Source organism: Sciurus vulgaris (assembly GCF_902686455.1).
Source record: "Sciurus vulgaris genome assembly, chromosome: 6".
In the NCBI taxonomy this organism is placed as follows: Eukaryota; Metazoa; Chordata; class Mammalia; order Rodentia; family Sciuridae; genus Sciurus; species Sciurus vulgaris.
The window spans coordinates 138,598,661-138,620,593 of record NC_136466.1 but is presented as its reverse complement, the minus strand read 5'-3'; the positions used below and the strand labels follow the sequence as shown (position 1 = coordinate 138,620,593).

The window sequence follows — 21,933 nt, the reverse complement described above, 5'->3', positions numbered from 1 at the left end:
GTAGACATACACAATGCAGTTGCACTCAGCCATAAAGAAGAATGAGATTATGGCTGGATGGATTATGCTAAGTGAAATAAGCCAGTCTCAGAAACTCAAGAGTCAAAGTTTTCTCTCATATGCAGAAGTTAGACCAAAATAAGGGGGGTTCGCACAAAACAAAATAGAGATGAGTGGAGCAGAGGAAGGGGACTGAGAGGGAGGGAGGAGGGACAAGAAGAGAGAGGAATGGTGAAATGAAATGGATCAAACTATGCTATGTACATATATGCCACAGTAAATTTCACCTTTATGTTGATCTATAAAGCACTCATTTTAAAAAGTATAAATAAATAGAAGGAAGACCAGTAGAGTAGAGGAAAAGGAATAAGGGAAAGGAGGAGGAAAAGAAAAGGGGAAGTACTAGGGACTGAAGTGGAGCAAATTATATTCCATGCTTGAATGATTATGTTGAAATGAACCCCAATATTATCTATAACTATAATGCACTAATAAAAATAATAAGTAAAAAATACAAATAAAATAGCTTTCACACTTGGAATGAAAGAGCTTCCTATTCTGCTTTTGGCATTTAAGAATGCTAATATTTTACTTCTTTGGAACAAAAGTGTTACTGGAAGAATACTCTCCAGAGATTTTAGTGATACCTTGATTAAATAAAAAACATAAATCATGTTTAACTTAATTAACTAATTTTGGTCACTAGGATTGAACCCAGCCAGGGGTGCCTAAGTATTCAGCTACATCCTCAGTTCCTTTTAAAGGTTTTTCTATTTTGAGACAGGGACTCTAAATTGCTGAGGTTTACCTTTAACTTTTGATCCTCCTGCCTTACCCTCCAGAGTTGCTGGGATTACGGGTCTGTACCACCATGCCTAGCTAAACCATATTTTATGCAAGAAAACTAAGGTTTTGTTTTCTTTTTGTTCGAAATGATGATACTTTATATTTGTCCTTCATTTTGGAAAATTTTCCTCAGGAAAAGATTGGACTATTTATCCCGAGAATGTCTGCTAATATCTAACTAATTTGGAATTGTTAGCTTTATGTTAGTGTCTGAAATTTATTATATCTACGAAGTTAGAACTATTTATTGCCTCTTTAATATAATCACTAACTAATTTATCTAAGTCAATCCATTGGTCTTGTTCTACTTTAGATCTAATTTTGACTCTACATCAGAATAAATGTGTTAAAAATTGAAAAGAGGAAGACTATAATGAAAGATTCACACAATAAACTTACTTAAATAAACTATGTCATAATGCCATTGATTAAATATGCAAAGATTTTTTTTAAGTAAGGATCATATGACTAAAATTATAGGTTCAAATTTTAAAAAATTAACTCTCCCTTTAAGTATTCCAGGGTAAAAAATTCTCACCAAAATATTTTATCAAAAAGTTCACTGATATCTAATGAAAATTGTTTGTAAGCATCACATTTGGAAAAAGAAAAAATTAGTTATCTGTCCATTTTTGTAGTGTGGAAGTAATAAAGCATGTGTCAAAGTGATAACATGATAAAGTAATATTTTTCTCAAAATACAAAAAATTAGACCATGTTTTACTTTCCATTTTATTGCAATTAAAGCAAAAGCTGCAAAAATTACTAATATAAGAATGCCTGCAATTAATTTCTATGGTCCCTGACCAACCTTTGATATAGTTCATTTCATGTTGAAATGAAGTGTTAACATGTTTCATATTTATGTTAACATGTTTCTTAATTTATTTTTAAATCAAGAAATACATCATATTTTAACATACTTTTTGAAAGGGGATGGATAATCTCTTGTCTAAAAAACTAAACTGTCTCTCAAAATAATATGTGCAGATAACAAACTTGTAGAACAAACTGAAGATTGTAGGGTTTTTTGTTTTTGTTATTGTTTTATTTTATTTTATTTTTTGTGAAGGGGGTCCCACTGCCTAAGCAGTCCTTGAATTCCTGGGTTCAAGTGGTACTTTACCTCAGACTCCCCAGTAGCTACCTGTATGCAACACCTGGCTCTGTTCAAATAGTAGTTTTTTCATGGTTCCAATAACTGAAATAGTTTTCATCTATTTTTATATCTATATTGGGGGTTAAAATATAATTTGAACAGTTCTTTATAGATAATAATAATCATAGGCTTTTTTTCTCCATCAGTTAAAATTGGTGGTTCTTTTTTCATTTTGGATTTTCTCTTAAGACAAATTGGAAAATAAACAATACAATAGTTAATGTTCCCATGATATATTCATGCTCGTATTAATAATTTAGAAATAATGATGTATATGAATTGAAGCCTTTACCATTGAAGTCAATCTTATTTTGAGATGTTAGGAGTCTGCAAAGTCTCTGAACTAAAATTGAAAGGTAGAAAAGTTTACAAATATATAGGAAATTACAAGCATTTCCAGAGACTGGAATTATTCTAGCATCAAATATATTTCAGGTTTAAAAAAAAAAAAAAAACACTAGAAGAGCTGAGAACAGTGTTGCATGCTTGTAATCCCAGCTATTCAGGTAGTGGAGGCAGTAGGATCACAAGTTTGAGACTATAATTTAGTGAAACTCTAACTTAACATAAAAGTTTAAAAATGCTGGGAATGTAGCTCAGTGGAAGAGCACTTGCCTAGTCAGTACAAAGCCCTGCACTCAATCTCCAGTACTACAAAAACCCAAAACAAGAACAAACCAAAAAATAAAGCTCCCAACAACAAGAAGACTAAACCTGCAGAGGATTATAAGAATAAAGTTCAAAGCAGAAAAAGCGTAATCATTGTGTTTTAGAAATTAGTTTTTTTCCTATGGCTTTAGGAGACTCAATTATGCTAAAGTCTGAATAAAAGGATGTCCTTTAAAAAGTTAGTATGTTAGTGACATATGGTTAAATTACTTTTACTTCAAGAATAATTATAAAAAATATGAATTAATTATTAAAACATGTTATATATTTACTTAGATTCTGAAACCCCTAATATACTCCTTCCTATATCTTCCCTACTGAAAGTTCTATGGAACAATTTCTTTTTCATTAAAAATTCCATTGTTGTTGTTGTTGTGTGTCTGTGTCTGAGAGACAGAGAGAAACAGAAAGAGAGAGAGAATAAGCATAAGCATCAATGATTGTGAATTTAGAAAAATATAAAAATGTAAGGATAATATAGCATGGAAATGCAGTGTAGAATGGTACCACACTGCTATATTTTAGTTCTCTGATCATGTGCTTCTAATTTTAGCTATATTATATAGTGTTATATTATATAGTGTAATAACCTATATTATATTTCATTTTTACAGGAGTAAAATGAAATTTAATATATCATAGGTTTTTCTGTCTATTATCTTTAAGAATCTCTGCTAAAACTTCGTTCTATTAAAAGCATTATGGGTGACAACGTCAAAATAAGTGACTTTCATGAATTTTTATTCATGAAAATTTCTCTATTATAGTTCCTAGAAATATTTTTTTTTTTTTCAGTAGGAGAATGTTCTCGGCTCACATAAGATGTTTGCATTCATCACAGGGATTGTTAGTAGAAAATGCACAAAACAAACTTCATCATGTTTCTGTTCCACATGGAATGGCTGCTGTGCTCAGTGAGCCCTGTGATATTGTGAGTGCTGATATACCAGGGATTCAAGCACTATTATTCAGAAACCTCATATTCGTGAAACAGAACATAGTGGCTTGAAACAAATGTTTTGGGTAGAGCTAGTTAGAAAAGCAACACCCACCCCCTACATGTGCCATTGAATTTCCTCCCCAAGTGTTGGCTTGCACCAATGCAGATATCTCTCAGGACCAGAGACTCGCCTCTTACAAGGATATTGTCAATAGAAAGTTACCAAGAAAATAGAAAATAGTTTTGGGAAAAATAGTAATTATCTTTATTCTAATATTTTCATTTTCTTAATAAATAGGGCAATGTTACTTCCTCATTTCGTTTGCTGTATGTTCAGAAATTAAATTGACTCAATTTGTTCTTACACATTCTTACACAGTTTAAAAACAATAAAATCATATTAACAGATTTACCCAGACAAGTGGAACAAAGTCCAACTTCAAGAAAAAATGTTCATGTTAGAAAGAAAAACAACCTGTGGTGGATAATATCCAATATAAATTCCATTGATTTTTTTAAAAATAGTCTCCATTTCTTTTCTCTCTCTGTCTATAGTTTCTGGGGATTATTTCAGACTGTCTTTTTAAAAAATTATTTTGCTTACTTATTTTGAGATATATTTTTACCATCTTTTCCAGGCTGGCTTGAACCTTGGGCTCAAGTGGTCCTTCTGCCACAGCCTGGTTCTCAGAGTGTCAGAGTGAGTTTTTACATTTCTGAATTTGAAAATTTTCCTCAGTGAGCATGTGTTGTCTTAAAATGGAAAAATATATTTACTTAAATGATTGGTTGGTTGGAGCTGTGAAGATCTAAAGCACCTTTAAAGTCTCTTTCTTTGACGCCCAAAGGAAATGAAGAACGTTGTGGCCACAAATAACTCAGCTCCTGTCTCATTCCACACTTTTTGTAGAGAATTTTTCTCTAGTGACAGGAGGTGGGAAAACTTACAGCTTATGAGACACTAAGTTCTAGAATAAGCACATGTATTAGCTAGAAATTTTAAACATTTGGGAATGTGCCAGAAATATATATTTAAGATCCTAACACCTACACAGTTCACGCTTCTACAAGTCAGTGGGTGAAACTTGATCAAATGTAATAATGTCTATAAAAGTGGCTTGTGCTCTACTCTAAATGGTAAAGGATTGTTGTTCATGCTTTAATCTGTGATCTCTATTGCTACCAACCTTAGATTGCTTTCTTTGTTTCAATGATCTACAGAAGAATGAAGGGTTAATAGCAGAAGAGTCACCATGCTGCTGGATTGCAGGTACCTTTGCTACTTACTTATCAGAAGATGTGGACACAAGGAACAGAAAGATGTAGAGGCTCCTAGAGAGCTTCAGCAAGCTAACCATACTGCTAAGGTTATGACAGAGAACTCTCGCCTGCTAACCAGATAAACTATTCAGCAGACTTCTTGTGAGTGTCCACATGCCAGACTTTCATCTGCTTATCCAAAAGTTCCCCAATTGTTATATTCAATCGAGCATACCCCACTCAAGGTGCAAGACCCTGCACAAAGGGTTAGCAAACAACGTCGAGAATATGCCATTGAAGCTACTCTTAGGCTCAGAGTCTAATAAGAGTAACACACTGGTAAAACAATAATGACATTTGCAGTAGCAAAAGTAGTCTCATGGTGGAGTGGGGAGATATTAATTGTGATGGGGAGGCTGGGAATAGGGGGCATGCTTCCAATTTTAGCTGACATCTGAGTTATTTTTAATAGACAATTATGAACATTCCAAATCAAATAAAATTGCATAGTGGAATGAACCAGCATAATTTATTCAGGGAACTACAAGAACATAGTTTATATTTGTGGAGTGTCAATTGTAGATGGGAAACAGCAGTCAGGGTAAGGCAAGCTCATAAAGGGTTTTACATGCTAGTCTGGACGTTGTGTTTTTAAAGATAATATTTGGTTAGTGGTGTGGTGAGCAGATTGACTGAGAGTAAGGGTAAAGATGAACATGCCATTTGAAAGGATACTGCAATTGTCTAGGTAAGGGAGGGTCAAATCTATTTAACAATCATTTCAAGTCCTCTAGAAGTGTGTGAAGAATGGATTTAAAAATAAGCAAAATTGACTGAGAATGAAACTCAGTGGGAGAGGACTTGCCTCCTATACATGAGGCCCTGAATTTCATCCTCAATTCTGCAATAAATAAATTTAAGAATGATCAAGGATCCAGCCCAAGGAAGGAATAAACAGAAGGATTATAAAAATTAAGCAAAAGCAGGATATTTGAAAAAAATTAGAGTGAAATTAAGCAGATATGATAATTACATGTTGGAATAATGCTTCATCTGAAAAGTTCCTCCCCTTGCTCTTCCTTCACCCTCAACCACCGGCACCTTGAGTCTCTATTGTACAAATTTCATCTGACAGTATTGCGCCCAAAATGATTTTTTACCGAGGGCTCTTTTCTGGCTTCTGGAACTCTTTGTTAGCTTATTCAACATCCCACGTGACCCCTTTCCTGCAAGAATAAGCTTCAACTTACTGGTATATAAGTACCACAATTTGTTTCCCACTGGGTGGGTTACACAGATGCTCAGAGACCCCAGCAGCATTAAGTCCTCATTATCCAAGTGATAATGTTTCTGATTACAAAGTTCAAGGGCTACTTTCCTTTCCCTGTATCACTTTTGCCTACTGGTGATTCCCAGAGTCACCTTGGAAATGAGGAAGTCAAAGGAAGACAAAATCCAGCTCGAAGGAATTCTTTACATAAAAAAACAACAGGTGTCCCTGTGTCAGATGGAGCTCTCCCAGCAAAAAACAAAAACAAAAACAAAAACAAAAACAAAAACAAAACATCTAAGAATCAAAGGAGGTATCAGTGAGCTTAGAAATTGTATAGTACTGTATCAGGAAAAAGAAAAAAGAAAGAGTTGCATGAAATTCTTGACTATAATCTACCAAAGTTTATGACATGTTTCCATGCTTTTTTCTTTTGTTTTGTTTTTGTTGTGTTATTGTTGTTTTGGTACTGGGGACTTGCCCCAGGGGCACTTTACCATTGAGCCACATCCTCAACCCTTTTTTATTTTTTATTTTGAGACAGGGTTTCACCAAGTTACTGAGGGCCTTGCTAAGTAGTGTAGCTGGCCTTCAGCTTGGGATCCTCCTGCCTTAGCCTCTTGAAATTCACTGTCAGTTTAAAAAGATAATCAATTTTAAGAGAACAAGAGCCCCTTCAGTACTCATAACCATACTTAGAATTTTTGATGTTTGAATAAGATTTGATAGTAGATTGAAAAATTACCTTTGAATGGCTCACTCTTAAAGTCCACTATTTCTTAGGAAGACGGGAGTCTCTTCTCTGCCTTTCTGTTACTGATACTGCATTTATTCTGACACAGCTTTATTCATACGTCTGTTGATGAAGTCAGTTATATCCTTTTAACTCAGAGTATGTCCCATAGACATCATGATTGATCATCTGCTTCTTAAAATGCAGACTACTAGACCTCACTTCAGACCTACGAATTAGAATCTACATTTTCAACAAATCCAAATAGTGAGGATGTACTTTTGAGCTGGAGAAGCATTGCTTTAGATGGGATTTGTTGTTTAGAACAGGAGTTTTTAAAGTGCAAGATTTTCTTCCATTGCACCAAAAGCAAGATGTGCTAAGCTTGTGCACTGGAAAGAGTTCCACATGGCAAATAGAAGGACAGTTCTGTTGTGAAAAACGAGAAATAATTTGAAAAGTAGAAGAAAGATAACATATCATCTAGACTCATCATCCTACATGACCACTATTAACGTATAGATATAATTTCTTTTAGTTTAGTTTCTTTTTATTTGTGTGATTCTTTTAACGTGGTTATAAATCCTAATCCAATTAAGTAGGCTTCTTTTTTATCCTAGTATGTCACAAGATATCATCACATCATTTTTATCAAAATCATCATTTTAAAATATTCAATTTGGCATATTCTATATAACAATTACTTTGAAATTTTGAATTTTTAAATGTTTTTATTACATCTTAATGCATATAGATTTACTTTCCTCTGCGTTTAAGGCTATTTCTTAGGGTTTATTCCCACAAATGCCAGTCTGAATAGATATTTTGGTCTCTAGTGGTTTTGTTTCCACATTATCTCTAATGAACTTCAAATCTAAATATTACAGGGTTCCTGCCCACTATCTTTTGTACCCATATTCCATATTTCCTTTCAAAAGTTAACCACATTTCCTCCATGATAACTTTAATCCTCTTCCACCATCTTCGAGTCACTGTTTTGTCCTCGAGATCCATTTCTGTTCCTGTCCCTGAGTCACCTTCCTCCCATTAAAATTAAACCCAGAGTCCATGGTTTTCACGCAGACAAACTGAGCTGACATGGGGCAGCCAGTGTTGATCCAATTTTAAATATAGAAAGTGTACTTTTGAATTACTCCTCCCTGGATTTTAAATAAGCTTCCTTTAAAAATTTCGACAAAAATATTTCCATATGTCAACTTCAGTAGCTGAGAAAATCCAAGAGGACTGGGACTGTCTTCTGTCTGGAACAGTGTATTGCATTGAGTACATCCAAATAGGAAATTAAAACAAGTGAATTTACAAGGTAGAAAAACTGCAAAATCGAGATGTGAAATATGCTATAAAGTTTCAAATAGGACAGAGCCAGAGCCAACTCACTCCATTAGCACAGTGGGTCTCACTTTAGTGTACACATGAACAAGCATGGGAAGAAGTTATGGTCCCAGATTTCATTGGATTCCCAGAACTTATGATTTGGTAAGTCAAGGGTGGGACCAGGCAACTGCAATTTAATACACAGACTAGGTTTTTCTGACGCGTGGTCCCTAGGTGTATTTAGAGAAGTACTACTTTGGCATCAGGAAATATATCTATATCTGTATCTATGCCAGAGGTAAATGAGAAGAGATAGAAATAAAATACATTTGTTTCAGGACAGAAACAAGAAACAAGAAATCTCCAATTTCTTGATATTTTCTAAAACTCACAAAAGTATAGAGCAAAACAAGTTCATAGATACAGGGTGATCACTAACGCTCGTTTGGCTGCTAAATTCTGGAGTGCTAGATAGGCATAGCATAAGCAGTGACTTACATTTTCCTTCTTCATTCCTGCAGAGAACTTTTGTATCATCCGTGTTTTGTATAACTTCAAGAGATTCGCCAGGCTTTATCTGCAGATCTCTAGTCCCCCACTTTTTAGAAGTTAATGAAGGTGAAACTTTAGTTGAATATAAAACTCTAATTTCACCATCGTACTGGAAAATAAATACATTTGAGTTATTGGTTGATGTGTACTATTATAGTAATTTATTTATTGGCAAATGTATTAAGAAAGTATTTACTGAATAGTTCTGTGTTTTCGAAAGACAATATAAGAACATTAAAAATAACTTTGTGGGGAGAAGTCACTCATAACCTCATCAACTTTTTATCAAAAGTATTTTTGGATTACCTTCTTATCAAGGTTCAAAGGAAAAAGAAATTTAATATATACAAGCACATATACTATTCCTGTATGACAGCTTGCTTAATTTGATATAGGAATAAATTTAAATATGAAATACATTTTGTAGAAAATAAAAGAGTAATGATAGATACTTGTAATATTGAAATCACATCATTAAAGTGTGAATTTTGGTATTTAAAATTACTGAATTTTTTCATTAGTGCTATGAATTTTGTATGGCATTAAAAACGACATACTTTAAATTTTTTTCTGAGGTCTTTTTCTTCTTTTTCCTGCTTTTTTAGCTTCTTCAGGTCTTTTTCTTCTGTCTTGGGTTTTCCAATATTGATTCCTTGACTAGGGTGGCAACAGACATAAAACAACATTTTTTATAAAGAATATAAAAATAATGAATAATAGAGACTTAATTCATAACATTAAAATCTTGTTCAATACTGTTTAAATTAATCATTTCTTAGAAACCCAGTACCATTTATCACAATAAATGATGACATTTCACAACATAAAAGGAATCCTTCCAAAGAACATAGATTACAAGTTAGAATGGAAGTGAGAGGTTCTCTATTATATTGAACCATAGAAAACACGGAGTAATGCCTGAGATATGGGTGCATACCAGTGGTTTCATGTGACTCAACCTGTATTTGAATCCCCTATATTTTATTTTATTTTTTGAATTGCTTCTTTTTAGTTACAAATGACAGTAGAATCCATTCTGATAAAATTATATAAGCATGAAATAGATCTTATTCTAATTAGGACCCTATTCTTGTGGGTGGGCACAATGGTGGGATTTGCTTAGATATTTTTTTATGTGTCCATGGGAAAATTATGTTAGATTTATTTTATTGTCTTTCCTATTTCTATACCCCCTCACTTCTTTTTGTTCCCCTTTGTCTAATCTTCTGAACTTTTATTCTTCCCCTACCCACCCCTTTATTGTGGTTTAACTTTCTCATATCAGTGAAAACATTTGACCTTTGGTTTTTTTTTTGGGACTGGCTTATTTCACTTAGCATGATAGCTTCCACATCCATCCATTTACTGGCAAATGTCATAAAATCAGTCTTCTTTATGGCTGAGTAATATTTCATTTTGTATATTTACTGCTTTTTCTTTATCCATTTATCTGTGGAAGGACACCTAGGTTGGCTCCATATCTTAGCTACTGTGAATTGAGCTGGTATAAACACTGATGAGACTGTGCCACTGTAGTATGCTGATTTTAAATCCCTTGGATATATGCTGAGGAGTGGTACAACTGGGCCAAATGGTGGTTCCATTTCAAGTTTTTTGAGGACTCTACATACTGCTTTCCAGAGGGGTTGCATCAATTTGTAGTCTCACCAGCAGTGTATGAGTGTTCCCTTTTCCCCTCATCCTCATCAACATTTGTTGTTACTTGTATTCTTGATAGTTGCATAAATACAGTTACCCCATACTAGACAAGGGTGCCAAAAACACACACTGTAGAAAAGATAGCCTCTTCAACAAATGGTGCTGGGAAAACTAGAAATCTGTATGTAATAGAATGAAAGTTAACCTCATGTCTCACTCTGAGCAAAAATCAACCCTAAGTGGATCAAAGACCTAGGAATTCATGATATTTTTGTTGGGGGTGGGTTGAATTCAGGGGCACTCAACTACTGAACAATATCCCCAGCCCTATTTTGTATTTTATTAGAGACAGGGTCTCACTGATTTGCTTAGCCCCTCAACCTTGCTGAGGCTGGCTTCGAACTTGAGATCTCCTTGCCTCAGCTTCCTGAGGATTATGGGTGTGTGCCACCATGCCTTGCTCAATACCTAAGAATTAGAACAGAATCCTGCATATACTGGAAGAAAATATAGGTCCAACACTTCATCATATCAACTCAGAAACTGACTACCTTAACAAGACTCCTAAAGCACAAGAAATAAAATTAAAAAATCAATAAATGGGATGCCATCAAGCTAAAAAGCTTCTTCACAGCAAAGGAAACAAGAGCATGAAGAGAGAACCTACAGAATGGGAGAAAATCTTTGCAACCTGCACCTCAGATAGGGTATTAATTTCCAGGATATACAAACAAAGCTCAACATCAAAGAAAACAAATAGCCCAATCCATAAATGGGCAAAGGAAATGAACAAACTCTTCTCAAAAGAAGAAATACAAATGATAAACAAATGCATAAAAAGTGTTCAATATCTCTAGCAATTAGAGAAATGCAAACTAAATCACCTGTATTTTTAAACCCTTCCTAGGTAATTAATTGGCTTGGCCAATGTCACAGAAATAGCTTAAAAAAAGGAATGCTTTAAAAAAAAACCCTGATTTTTATGGTTTATAAAGTTTATCTGTATGTTTATATTTTTATATCTACTCAATCTACTCAAAATGGAGAAAGAGTGGCAGGGGATGTAGATCAGTGGTAGATGGCTTGTCTAGTGTGCATGAGACCCTGGATTTGATCTCCAGCATCATAAAAAAGAAAAAAGAAAAGGCACCCAAGTGGGAGGCAGGAAATGTGGGTTAATAAAAAAATTTTAGGTAAAATTAAGACTTTAGAAACTATATTAAATAAGATGGCTAATATTCAGACTTTATCTTAACCACTTTATTAAATTGTCTATTTCAATGTGTGTGTATGAGAGAAATACATCTTCTGTTCTGATCAATTGATGGATTTAATATTAAAAATATATAGAACCCTAGGGCCCAAGCATAGATAGCCACTACAGCTCATCAGTACCAACTGGACTAAAAGCCAATGACCACTATAGAGTGCATAAGCCTAAAACAGTGATTTTCCAGCCTGGTTACACACAGGATCATCTAAGAAACCTTTAAAATATAATAATGGCCTTGCTTAGGGTTATGGTTTGGATGTGAGGTGTCTCCCAGAAGCTCACATGTGAGACAATGCAAGAAGGTTCAGAGGAGAAATGATTGGGTTGTGAGAATCTTAACCTAATGAGTGAATTAATTCTCTGATAAGGATTAACTGAGTGGAAACTGAAGTGGTAGGGTGTGGCTGGAGGAGGTGGGAATTGGGGGTGTGACTTTGGGGTATCTGGCAAGTGGAGACTCTCTCTGCCTCCTGTTTGTCATGTAAGCTGCTTCCCTCTGCCACACTCTTCCATGATGTCCTGCCTCACCTGGAGCTCTGAGGGATGGAGTCTGCTGTCTATGGGTGGAGACCTCTGAAACCGTGAGCCCTCTAATAAGCCTTTCCTACTTTACAGTTGTCCTGATTGGGTCCTTTAGTCGAAGCAGCAAAAAAGTTAACTAAAACATCCAGTTCCTAGAAATTCTAAGTTAATTATATCTGGTTAAATTAGTCTTAAAATTCTAATTTAATTAAACTGAAGGGGGTCTAGGTACTGACACACATATTTTAAAAGTTCCCCAAGTGACACTAACTTGTAACCTAGGTTGAGATCTATTTGCTGGTTAAATATGGATGCTAGGGAAGGGGCTGCGAATCTCTGTAGAAGGGAACTAAAAATGTCCTGGGTATTGGTGACTAGGGAAATGTTTTAAACACTGATACTAATTTTTATTTAGATTATCTAAGATAAAAATTTGTGATTTGCTTCTAAATTTTTGATGCTTAGCATTTAGTTCATTCACTGTGAAAGAACAAGCACATACCCTGTCTCAGGTTCTCCATCTGTCCTGGGTGTCCACTGCCTTATGGGAACCTAGGCACGGTGGAACTGCTGGTCCAGATTAGCTCTGTGGGTGCTGTTGGAATATACGTGAATGCTAAAAATGCCCCACAAGCTAACTTTGAAAATAATTTATTTAAAAATATACTAATATGTTGAAAAACACAAAATTATTTTAAATTCTAAAAATAAGCAAAGGGTAAAAAAAAAAAAATAGTCCGTATCAGATAATGTTTAATCAGCTGGAGTTTGTTTAGCTCTAAGAGAAGTACCAGTATGTGATTCTGGGTTCCTGGAGAGCTGGTTTTTGGAATGTGGTGGCATTTCTGCAGAAATGTACAAGAGAAAAATGCATTAAAATCTATCACAGATAGGAATAACTTCCCCATGGTGAGGAATATTAAAACTTGAATGTGTTATTGAAAGTTAGGTTTTCCTTTCACGGAGAACTGAAAAAGGAAAATGATTTTTGTTTCATCTTGTTTGTTTTGCCTCTGGAACTTGATCTTCATATATGAATGATAGTATATTTTGCCTTCAGATTCTTTGATCTTCATACTGCTCTAGTTCAGTAAAATTAGTTCTAACAATGTTCATAAAAAAGACTTAAGAGTTTATGCATTCTTAAGGACAGCTCAGAAAGTACTACTTCTTGTAACCATTTGTCACTTGTGCTCTTTGACTAACCAAGTACACCAACTTTAAAAAAAGAAAAACAGATATATTTAGTTATGGATGAACCTTTATTTTTATTTATTTATATGTAGTGCTGAGACTCTAACCCAGTGCCTCACGCGTGCTAGGCAAGTGCTCTACCACTGAGCCACATCCAGCCCTGCCAACTTTTTATTTGTCTTTCTTTTAGTAAAGCAGGGTATTCTTGCTTTTATGCACAGTATTATCAGGTCATCTTACCTATTTGGTGCATCATCAGGATGCATCCTACCATGTAATGTTTTATCCCAAAATAATTTTCAGAAGGTACTCCTTTTGTATTAACTGATCTTAACAGATTTTCAAACAATTTTAACCTAAAATTAAATTAAAACCTCAGTTAAACCAGAGAAGTTCACTATTCACCCTCAACCTTTTTTTCCTCTTAGTTTGAATGGAACTTTTGAAACTCTGATGCTTTTGTGAAAAAAAGATATTCCTTAAAATCATTTTATTTTATTATTTTGGGGAGCAAGTACTGGGGATTGAAATCAGGGGAACTCAACCACTGAGCCACATCCCCAGCACTATTTTGTACTTTTATTTAGAGACAGGGTCTAACTGGGTTGCTTAGCACTTTGCTTTTTGCTGAGGCTGACTTTGAATGTGAGATCCTCCTGCCTCAACTCCTGAGCCGCTGGCATTACAGGTGTGTGCCATCTTGCTCGGCATAACATCCTTTTAAACAACTGTTGGGGGCTGTGCCATGTTGGTGGCGCCAGAATGGCGCCTGATCACATGGGCAGTGAGGAGGTTAATAGACTTAAGCACACTCAGGTGATTTTCTCGTCCACGCACACAATGTATGTGCATGTGTTCTCAGCACTAATTGCCTGCTCGGAGCATCTTGCCTAATCTTTGCGTGGGAGGCGTGGCCCTGCTCTCCGCCTCCTGGAGGTGATATAAGCGTAGACGGAGCGAGACAGACACACAGCAGCCATTAGCAGAAAAACAGCAGCAGAAGACACACGCGGCAGTAGCTAGTAGGGTCATACGCAACAGCAGCCAGAAGAAAGGAAAAACACGCCCGGCAGCAGCGAGTAGGGGCAGCGGCGGAAGGCAGATCGCAGAACGGAGAACTGAGACGCATCACTAGGGCACCTTAGGTGGACATACCCTTAGTTTACAGGATGCAGGACTTTAAGGTGTAGCAAGTCTCTTCCTCTGGGCTCTAAGCAAAGCCTGTCCTTCTCTCAAAGTCTCTCTTAAGCAAAGTCTCTCTCTCTCTCCTCTCAAAGCAAGTAAACCTCATTTCCTCTATCCTCTATAAACAAGCAAGAAAGCAGTGCACTAAAGAGAAAGATAGAGGTAGCTCAGTTTCCAGTCCACCACCCATAAGACCCGTGCAAGTTGTTGCTGCAAGCAGTGACAAATATCCACGGATTTTGGAACCACAAAGAGCCAGCGACAAAACAACACCTTCCTTTTCTCTCTTTTTTCCTAAAGGAAGCAATCTGATGGAGGATAGAGGTGGTTTGAATAAGATAGAGGGCTGAGATATAAGGTAAGGAATATATTAAAGGCAAAAAACATTTTGGGAGAAGAGTAATGTTACTGAAATAAAGAGATGAATTACTGAAATTTTTTGTGATAAGAATCTCAAATATATTTCCCCAGTGAATAAATGTGCACACAAACGCAGACATCAGTGAGTCACCAAGCCAAGGTTAATCAGGAGACAATTAGCGGAACTGCAGAACCAGGGTCTGGGGAGGAAAAAGAGGGGACAAGGTAACTGGGAAGAGAGAGGAGGATGGGGCAGTTGGCCCATAGACCTAGCAGAAGGGTTGGAGCTGAGATCAGAAGGAAACACAGCTTTAGAAAGAGCAGAGCCATGAGGTGGCACACAGCAGACACACATCCCATCAGAATTTTATTCCAGTTGAATTTTCATGAATAACCTCATTCTCAATTCTTCATTATAATGAAAGCATTTTTATTACCTCATGTCTGTTGATGGAGCAGGGAAATCTGAAGCATCCACATCGTCATATACTTCTTCTCCCACATCTAACAAAAGACAGAAGATAGAAGATTGAAGCTCTGTTTATTTAAATTTTGATATGAGCATTCACTGATGTTTTTAACATAAAGATTGCTTCAAGAATAATAGCCAGAAGATTTCCTGGCGTCTAGGTCCATTTCTCCTACCAGCACTGTTTGCTAGTCAAAGGGGGGAGGTTCTTATCTTGTAGGATGTATTAAATTTCCCTCAAAAAAAATACAGTGATCATTATTATAGTTATCATTATCTGGAAAAACCCACAGAACAGTGACTATAATTATCTGAATGTCCACAAGTGGGACGAAAGACAGAACTAGCAAACCGCTGACAAATAAATCATCATTATTGGCCCCTGGTAACAGGAAGTAGAAATTGAAATCAAGATTCTTACGGGTTTGGAGTACTTCGAAATATATATCATTCTATTTATGCATCTATGTCTATGCCTGCCTGTCTTCCATCTAGCTATTTTTCTCTTTTACTTGCTGATCTGTTCCTCATGAACTTTTACCTTACTCTGATATTAGGACTGTGCCACTTTCAAAAAGATTATTTCTTTAAATAAGATGCTTCTGATACCAGCAGGTGATGAGAAACAGTATTGGCGGAAAAGTTGCCATGATCTTAACTGACTCCATGGCTTTTCCAAACTGTGGATATTTTTCTAGACTTCTTGTTAAATAAAGTCAGAAGGAATGTTTTCCCTCTTCACCTAAGCTGCTCCACAAGCAAATTAAGCTGAAGAGAGTTGAGGAAATTGCAAAGATCTTAAAGAGTGAAAGTACAGAAAGTTTATATGCTGTCTGGTAGTGGGTAGAAGGAATTTATTTCCTTTAAAAATTCCAGTGTTTACATCTAAATTTATATTTCTAAGGTTGGAGGGTGTAGCTCAGTGGTAGAGTACTTGCCTAATATGCTCAAGGCCCTGTGTTCCATCCCCAACATTGCAAAAACAAAGATAAGCAAACAAACAAAACAAAACTATATTTCTCGCTGTGTTTAGATTAATGAATTTCACCAGATAAAACTTGCTGAGCTATATGAAAAATCCATAATAAACATTTTAAAAATTACTATTCCACACACGCATTTAAAACACACTTGGGAACAATGAACAAAACCTCCCCATTTTTATGAAATTATTACATTTGTTCCATTTTATAACTACTCTTTGTGGAGCTACGATTAAAAAAATACTTTTTGAATATTATGTATTAGGGTACAGATATATCATCAGTTATTGATCAGTTTGAGTTAGTGTTTGGCCTATTTTCAAACTGATAAATGCAAAGTAAGTTTTAATGTGAAATAAAGATTCTGGAAGAATAGATTATATGTTGAACTGATCTTTTCACATATGAATGAATGAATTAATTAATCCTTTTGAAAGCCCCCAAATATTTTGGGGAGATAAGATTTTGTTTTGTTCAAGATAAATTAAGTAAAACTTTGAAAGATTTGCCTCAGTGGATCAAAAAATAAACTGACTGAAACTGCACAAAGGAAAAAAAAAAACTGATGCATTTTAAATTTTCCAAATATAATATAAATTGTGTATTAAAATGCAAAGAAATTAGATTCAAAAGGGCCTCAGTGGCATATAAACTGGCATGCTTTCATATGTGAGAGTACTATGTATCAAGTGTGCACTAAAATGGGACAGGGAGACATGGAAGGCACTGATGTCCATCTCTTCCTCTTATGCCTCACTCCATAGTGTTTCTTGGAAGAATCACTTTAAAGCTGTCAATCTTTTTTTTTTTTTTTTTAATTTTTCTCATCCTGCTGTTTTATTGTTGAGTAACTGTGGCCATCCAAGGTGAAGCTGCTTGCCTAAGGTCACATGATTTATTATTTTCAGAGTTAGAACTTTAATGCAGCTACTGTGACTGCATCCGATGTTTCCCACTACCCCTTCTACAAGAAACAAAGATATAAAACACATGATTAGTTTTTGTTACTTACCCAGTTGCTTAGGAGGAGAAGGGAAACTGGAAAGAAAACAAGAACATAAATATAATCAGTCTAACGTGAACCAAAAAAAATTTCTTCATATAAAAGAAGTGTGAACAGGCAATAGCCCAGAGGTTTAAGTTGAATTAATCTGTTGACCATCATTCCTTTCTTATCCACCATTGTCCCAGAATCTTAGTATCTGTGTATCAATTTGGAATTTAGCAAGACTTGTTTTGCACCCCAATGTTGGCCAAAACAATGTCAAGAGTGAAGACATTCAATTGGCATCTTTGGCCTAAACAACCATTGGACCACGTTTTCAAATTGTTCTGAGGTTTGGACATATTGTAACATCAGAATAAATTAAATGGGCTCCATATTTTGGAATCATTTATGACATACATAGAACTGGTCCAAAACTGTTGAAAAGAAATAAAGAAAAATTCATAGTAAAAATCAATGTCATAGGCATATGACCATGCTTCCCCAAATGTACGTAATACACCCCCAAAGCAGGAGAATGGTGAATAAGAGAAGAACATCCATTTAGAGAGTGAGAGCTTATTAATAGAAGTGATATGAAATTAGAATTAGGTGACATTTAGTTGCAACAGAAAAACACCTTTGCTTTTATTTCTTTTTGAACTGTAGATTCTAAATATACACAAAAACACAAATACACAAACCTTTGAAGGAATGGTGCATAGGATAGAAATGACTAATGAGAGTGTGAGATATCATTACTTCAAATAATCCAAAAGCAGAATTGGGTGGTGTGTAATGGAAGCAGAAAAAAAAAAATCTATTTTATTTCTAAGTAAAAATTATGTATGAGTAATGTTGCTCAAAGAAGATTTCTTCTTATGTTTTCTTAAAATTTCAAGTGCACTGTTTATTGACAGGTTTCTTTGGTGTTTCATAAAAGGGTTTAAAATTAGGAACTTTATATGGAATTAACAACCTTACCTCCAGTTAAATGTGGTGAATACATTAGGTACATATAAAAGAGATTTTCTTGTGCCAGGGAACATGATCCTTCAAATTCATATATATGGATTTATACTAACGGGTTATTTTTGAAATGGAAAAAGAAAATGTATGCTTTAGTCTTCATTTAGACAAACTTAAGATATTTAGAATAATTTTAGTATAGGAGGAATATAATTCAAATAGAATGAACATATCACTGTTGTAGAACAGACTTACAAAGACTTTAAATATTATATTTAATGAAAAGAAATTTCAAACTGTGCCCTTTGTTTTTAGCAAATTAATTTTTAACAAAGAATGGGAATTTGGAAGATTTGTCAGTGTAAAATACAACATTTTATTATTTGCAGTGTTGGAGTTGGAATTATAAGTTTTAGATAGAATGCTATAATTTTAGAAAGTCCTATTAAATAGTGTGATCATGTGTGTATGAGCATGTGAGGGTTTGTGTGCTGTGTGCATGTACTGTGTTCTTTTGTGTGTGTGTGTTTGTGCAAAAAGTAAAATGTCTGAATTACATGGCGATTTTTGAATACTTGGGCTCCTCTTAAGTAATTAATACGTGAGTTTAAGCATGACACCATATGTGAGTCTAAGATGATTAATGGACAATAAAATCAAGATGATTTAAGCCTATCAGGATTTGATTATTAGTTATAGAATATTAGTAACATTCAATTCAATTAAAATTAGTGTAGTTATTGTGCACTGAGTTCAGTTGGTTGACTCTTACGATGAACCTTCATTATTGTCTGACTCAGAGACTTTACGTTTTTCTCGTATACTTTTCTTTTTGTCATTTATTCCCTTTAACATCTTCAAAATCCCCCAGGACCACGTGTTACTCTTCTCTTCCACCTGTAGTGTGGAGCTTTGGAGCATGCAGGCGTTAATTAGAATGTGATAATCAGCAGAACACAAAGACATTGTGTGGATATTCAGATTTTTTTTTTATTGTTAACAAATGGGATACATGTTGTTTCTCTGTACATGGAGTAAAGGCGTACCATTTGTGTAATCATAAATTTACATAGGGTAATGTTGTTTGATTCATCCTGTTATTTTTTCCCTTCCCCCCACACCTCCCACCCCTCTTTTCCCTCTATACAGTCCCTCCTTCCTCCATTCCTTCCCCGCTCCCTAACCCTAACTCTAACCCTAACACTAACTCCTCCCACCCCTCAGATGTTTTATAATTACACTGCATTGGTCATTCAGGTAGCAAATAACTCCATGATTCAATGAGGTGGTGCTAGTAAGCTTATAGATCTTGTGTTTGAATACTGCTTCTAATAGGTGGATCAATTTTTTTTTCTATTAAGTGATATTTCTTGATTCTTAAAATATTAAATCAGAATTAAGTTTAAAACATTGATTTAGTTTTCTCTATGATTAAAATTAAGAAACTAACAGATCTTAAGTTTAAATATGTTATTTAAAATGGTAAGAGAAAATTTATTATTAACCTAAAATACTATTCCCATAAATTATCACAAATATAAACATGTTTATTATTAAGCTAAAAGATTAGTCAATACTGATTCTGCCATATGTAGTAAATAATCTCAATTTACTGGGGTTATTTACAATTATGTTCTTAGACAAAGATAGCCACATAACTGATAAACACTTCAGATGGTGTTGTAAACATGAATTATTGATTCATAAACAAACAACATCTATAATTTATCCCCATCTTACTTTACTTCTTTTACCATTGTTGTTGAGATTCTTCCAAACAATCTACTATTTCATTTGAAGTGTGATTCACTTCTTTCTTTTAGGGGATAGGTACCAGGGATTGAACTCAGGGGCACTCGACCACTGAGCCACATCCTCAGCCCTATTTTGTATTGTATTTAGAGACAGGGTCTCACTGAGTTGCTGAGTGCCTCGCTGTTGCTGAGGCTGGCTTTGAACTCATCATCCTTCTGCCTCAGTCTTCTGAGCCACTGGGATTACAGGTGTGCATCACTGTGCCCAGCCTCAATGACACTTCTTGATTTACTATTGCTGTTAATTAAACCTTAAAATCATTTTTGGAAATGTAATAAAGAACACTGTTTTCTCCTTTTTTTCCTAACTGGGAATCAAAATTAACTTTCCATATGTATATAATACTTTGCAAAATGGTAACTCACTGATTATTCTTACCCTTCATTAAAATCTTCCTCTTCTATTCCATCATAAATGTCATCTGGTGGTGGTGGGAACCCTTTATTTGGATTAGGGAGGAAGTATGTTAATTTTATAATATTGTCACAGATTAATCAGATTTTGATAATAAATTTTCCTTATTTGACTGGAGAAATTATTTCTCTTTCATATGAACCACTTAAACACACACACCAGAAAAGCTCCTTAATATCCAACTCTACATAGATAGTAGGCAAGTTCATTGTTTTGTTGATCATTGCATAAGAATTTGGGGGGCTGAAATGATAATGAAGAACAAGAGATAATAAGAGGCCCTCTGAACTTGAGATGAAAGTAATGAGGAAGATGAACATGAGAAAAAGAAAAACTGAGTCACGGATAAAGGTTAACATTTAGTTAATAGTGAGCAGATTTTCAGAAGAAGATATTGATCAAGATGTAAGTGAAGAGAATCCAAAAGAATAAAGGTGAATCTCTAAAGGTTGATGGGTGTTGAAACCAAGGAGGAAAAGAAAGGTGACATTTTAATGCTTATGTTTTAAATTTAAGCCTTTTCTTGTTTCATTTGTTGTAGTACACTCTTCAAGAATCTTGATATTTGACAAATATTAATAAATGTTCACTGAGTACCCTCTAGGTAAAGGAATATGTACAATAAACTTGAAATCTAACTTTTAGTATGAAAATTTGAGCCCTGCAAGTTATTAATTTAAATCACTTATTTTTTTTACCAAGAAATACAGGGGTCTTTAGGAGTCACAGTGAAGGAACCATGTAAGTTGTTCTCCAAACAAAGATATTTTTACAGGCAAAGTGGCATACTTTTAGGAACTGCTCAGGCAGTTGGTATAAACCAAGACCACTGTGGGTACACTGGAAGTGGGGCCACTCTGGGATTCATGACAAACTTGGAAGAAAGAAGTGACTTGTTCAGAGTCGCTCGGTGACCAGGACTAGCATCCAGTTCATTAATTCCCAGGCCAGTGTTCTTTCTCTACATTAAGATCTCCTTCTATATTGGCAAACTAATTTTTTCATTAACATACTAAAAATGTTGAAGACTTGTAAAGAAACGTGTAAACACTGACATAAAGTGGGTGTCTTACCTCCACTTCCGCTCTGACTGTGGCTAGGAAAAAACCAAGAAATATGAAATTAATACATGAATTGTTTAGCTCTCAGGAAGAAAATAATACAACATAATATATAATAATGTACATTGAGTAATTATACAAAAGATAAATAATATTACAGTTAAAAGTTATCAAGATGTGATATGTGAAGAAAGAACAAGAAACATGTTCCTTATGGTAATAGATGCATAACAAAACAACCTAGCAAAACATACCAAAAACAAAAACCAAGTGAGTTACA

At 34.9% G+C, this 21,933-nt stretch overlaps 1 protein-coding gene across 5 annotated transcripts in view; it reads right to left on the bottom strand.

The window, feature by feature from the left end:
• The window catches only part of FYB1 (FYN binding protein 1), a 159,002-nt gene that overhangs the window by 5,322 nt on the left and 131,747 nt on the right, over nucleotides 1-21,933 (bottom strand). For 2 of the 5 annotated variants that reach the window (XM_079144456.1, XM_079144458.1), the window contains exons 10-16: nucleotides 21,666-21,688; nucleotides 20,557-20,617; nucleotides 19,136-19,273; nucleotides 17,422-17,447; nucleotides 15,395-15,461; nucleotides 9,322-9,421; nucleotides 8,711-8,873 (exon numbers count right to left, since the gene is read on the bottom strand). In XM_079144456.1, coding sequence (XP_079000582.1) covers nucleotides 8,711-8,873; nucleotides 9,322-9,421; nucleotides 15,395-15,461; nucleotides 17,422-17,447; nucleotides 19,136-19,273; nucleotides 20,557-20,617; nucleotides 21,666-21,688 — 578 coding nt within the window. The remainder of the gene's footprint in view (nucleotides 1-8,710; nucleotides 8,874-9,321; nucleotides 9,422-15,394; nucleotides 15,462-17,421; nucleotides 17,448-19,135; nucleotides 19,274-20,556; nucleotides 20,618-21,665; nucleotides 21,689-21,933) is intronic. The other 3 variants (XM_079144457.1, XM_079144459.1, XM_079144460.1) reach the window with 3 other exon arrangements.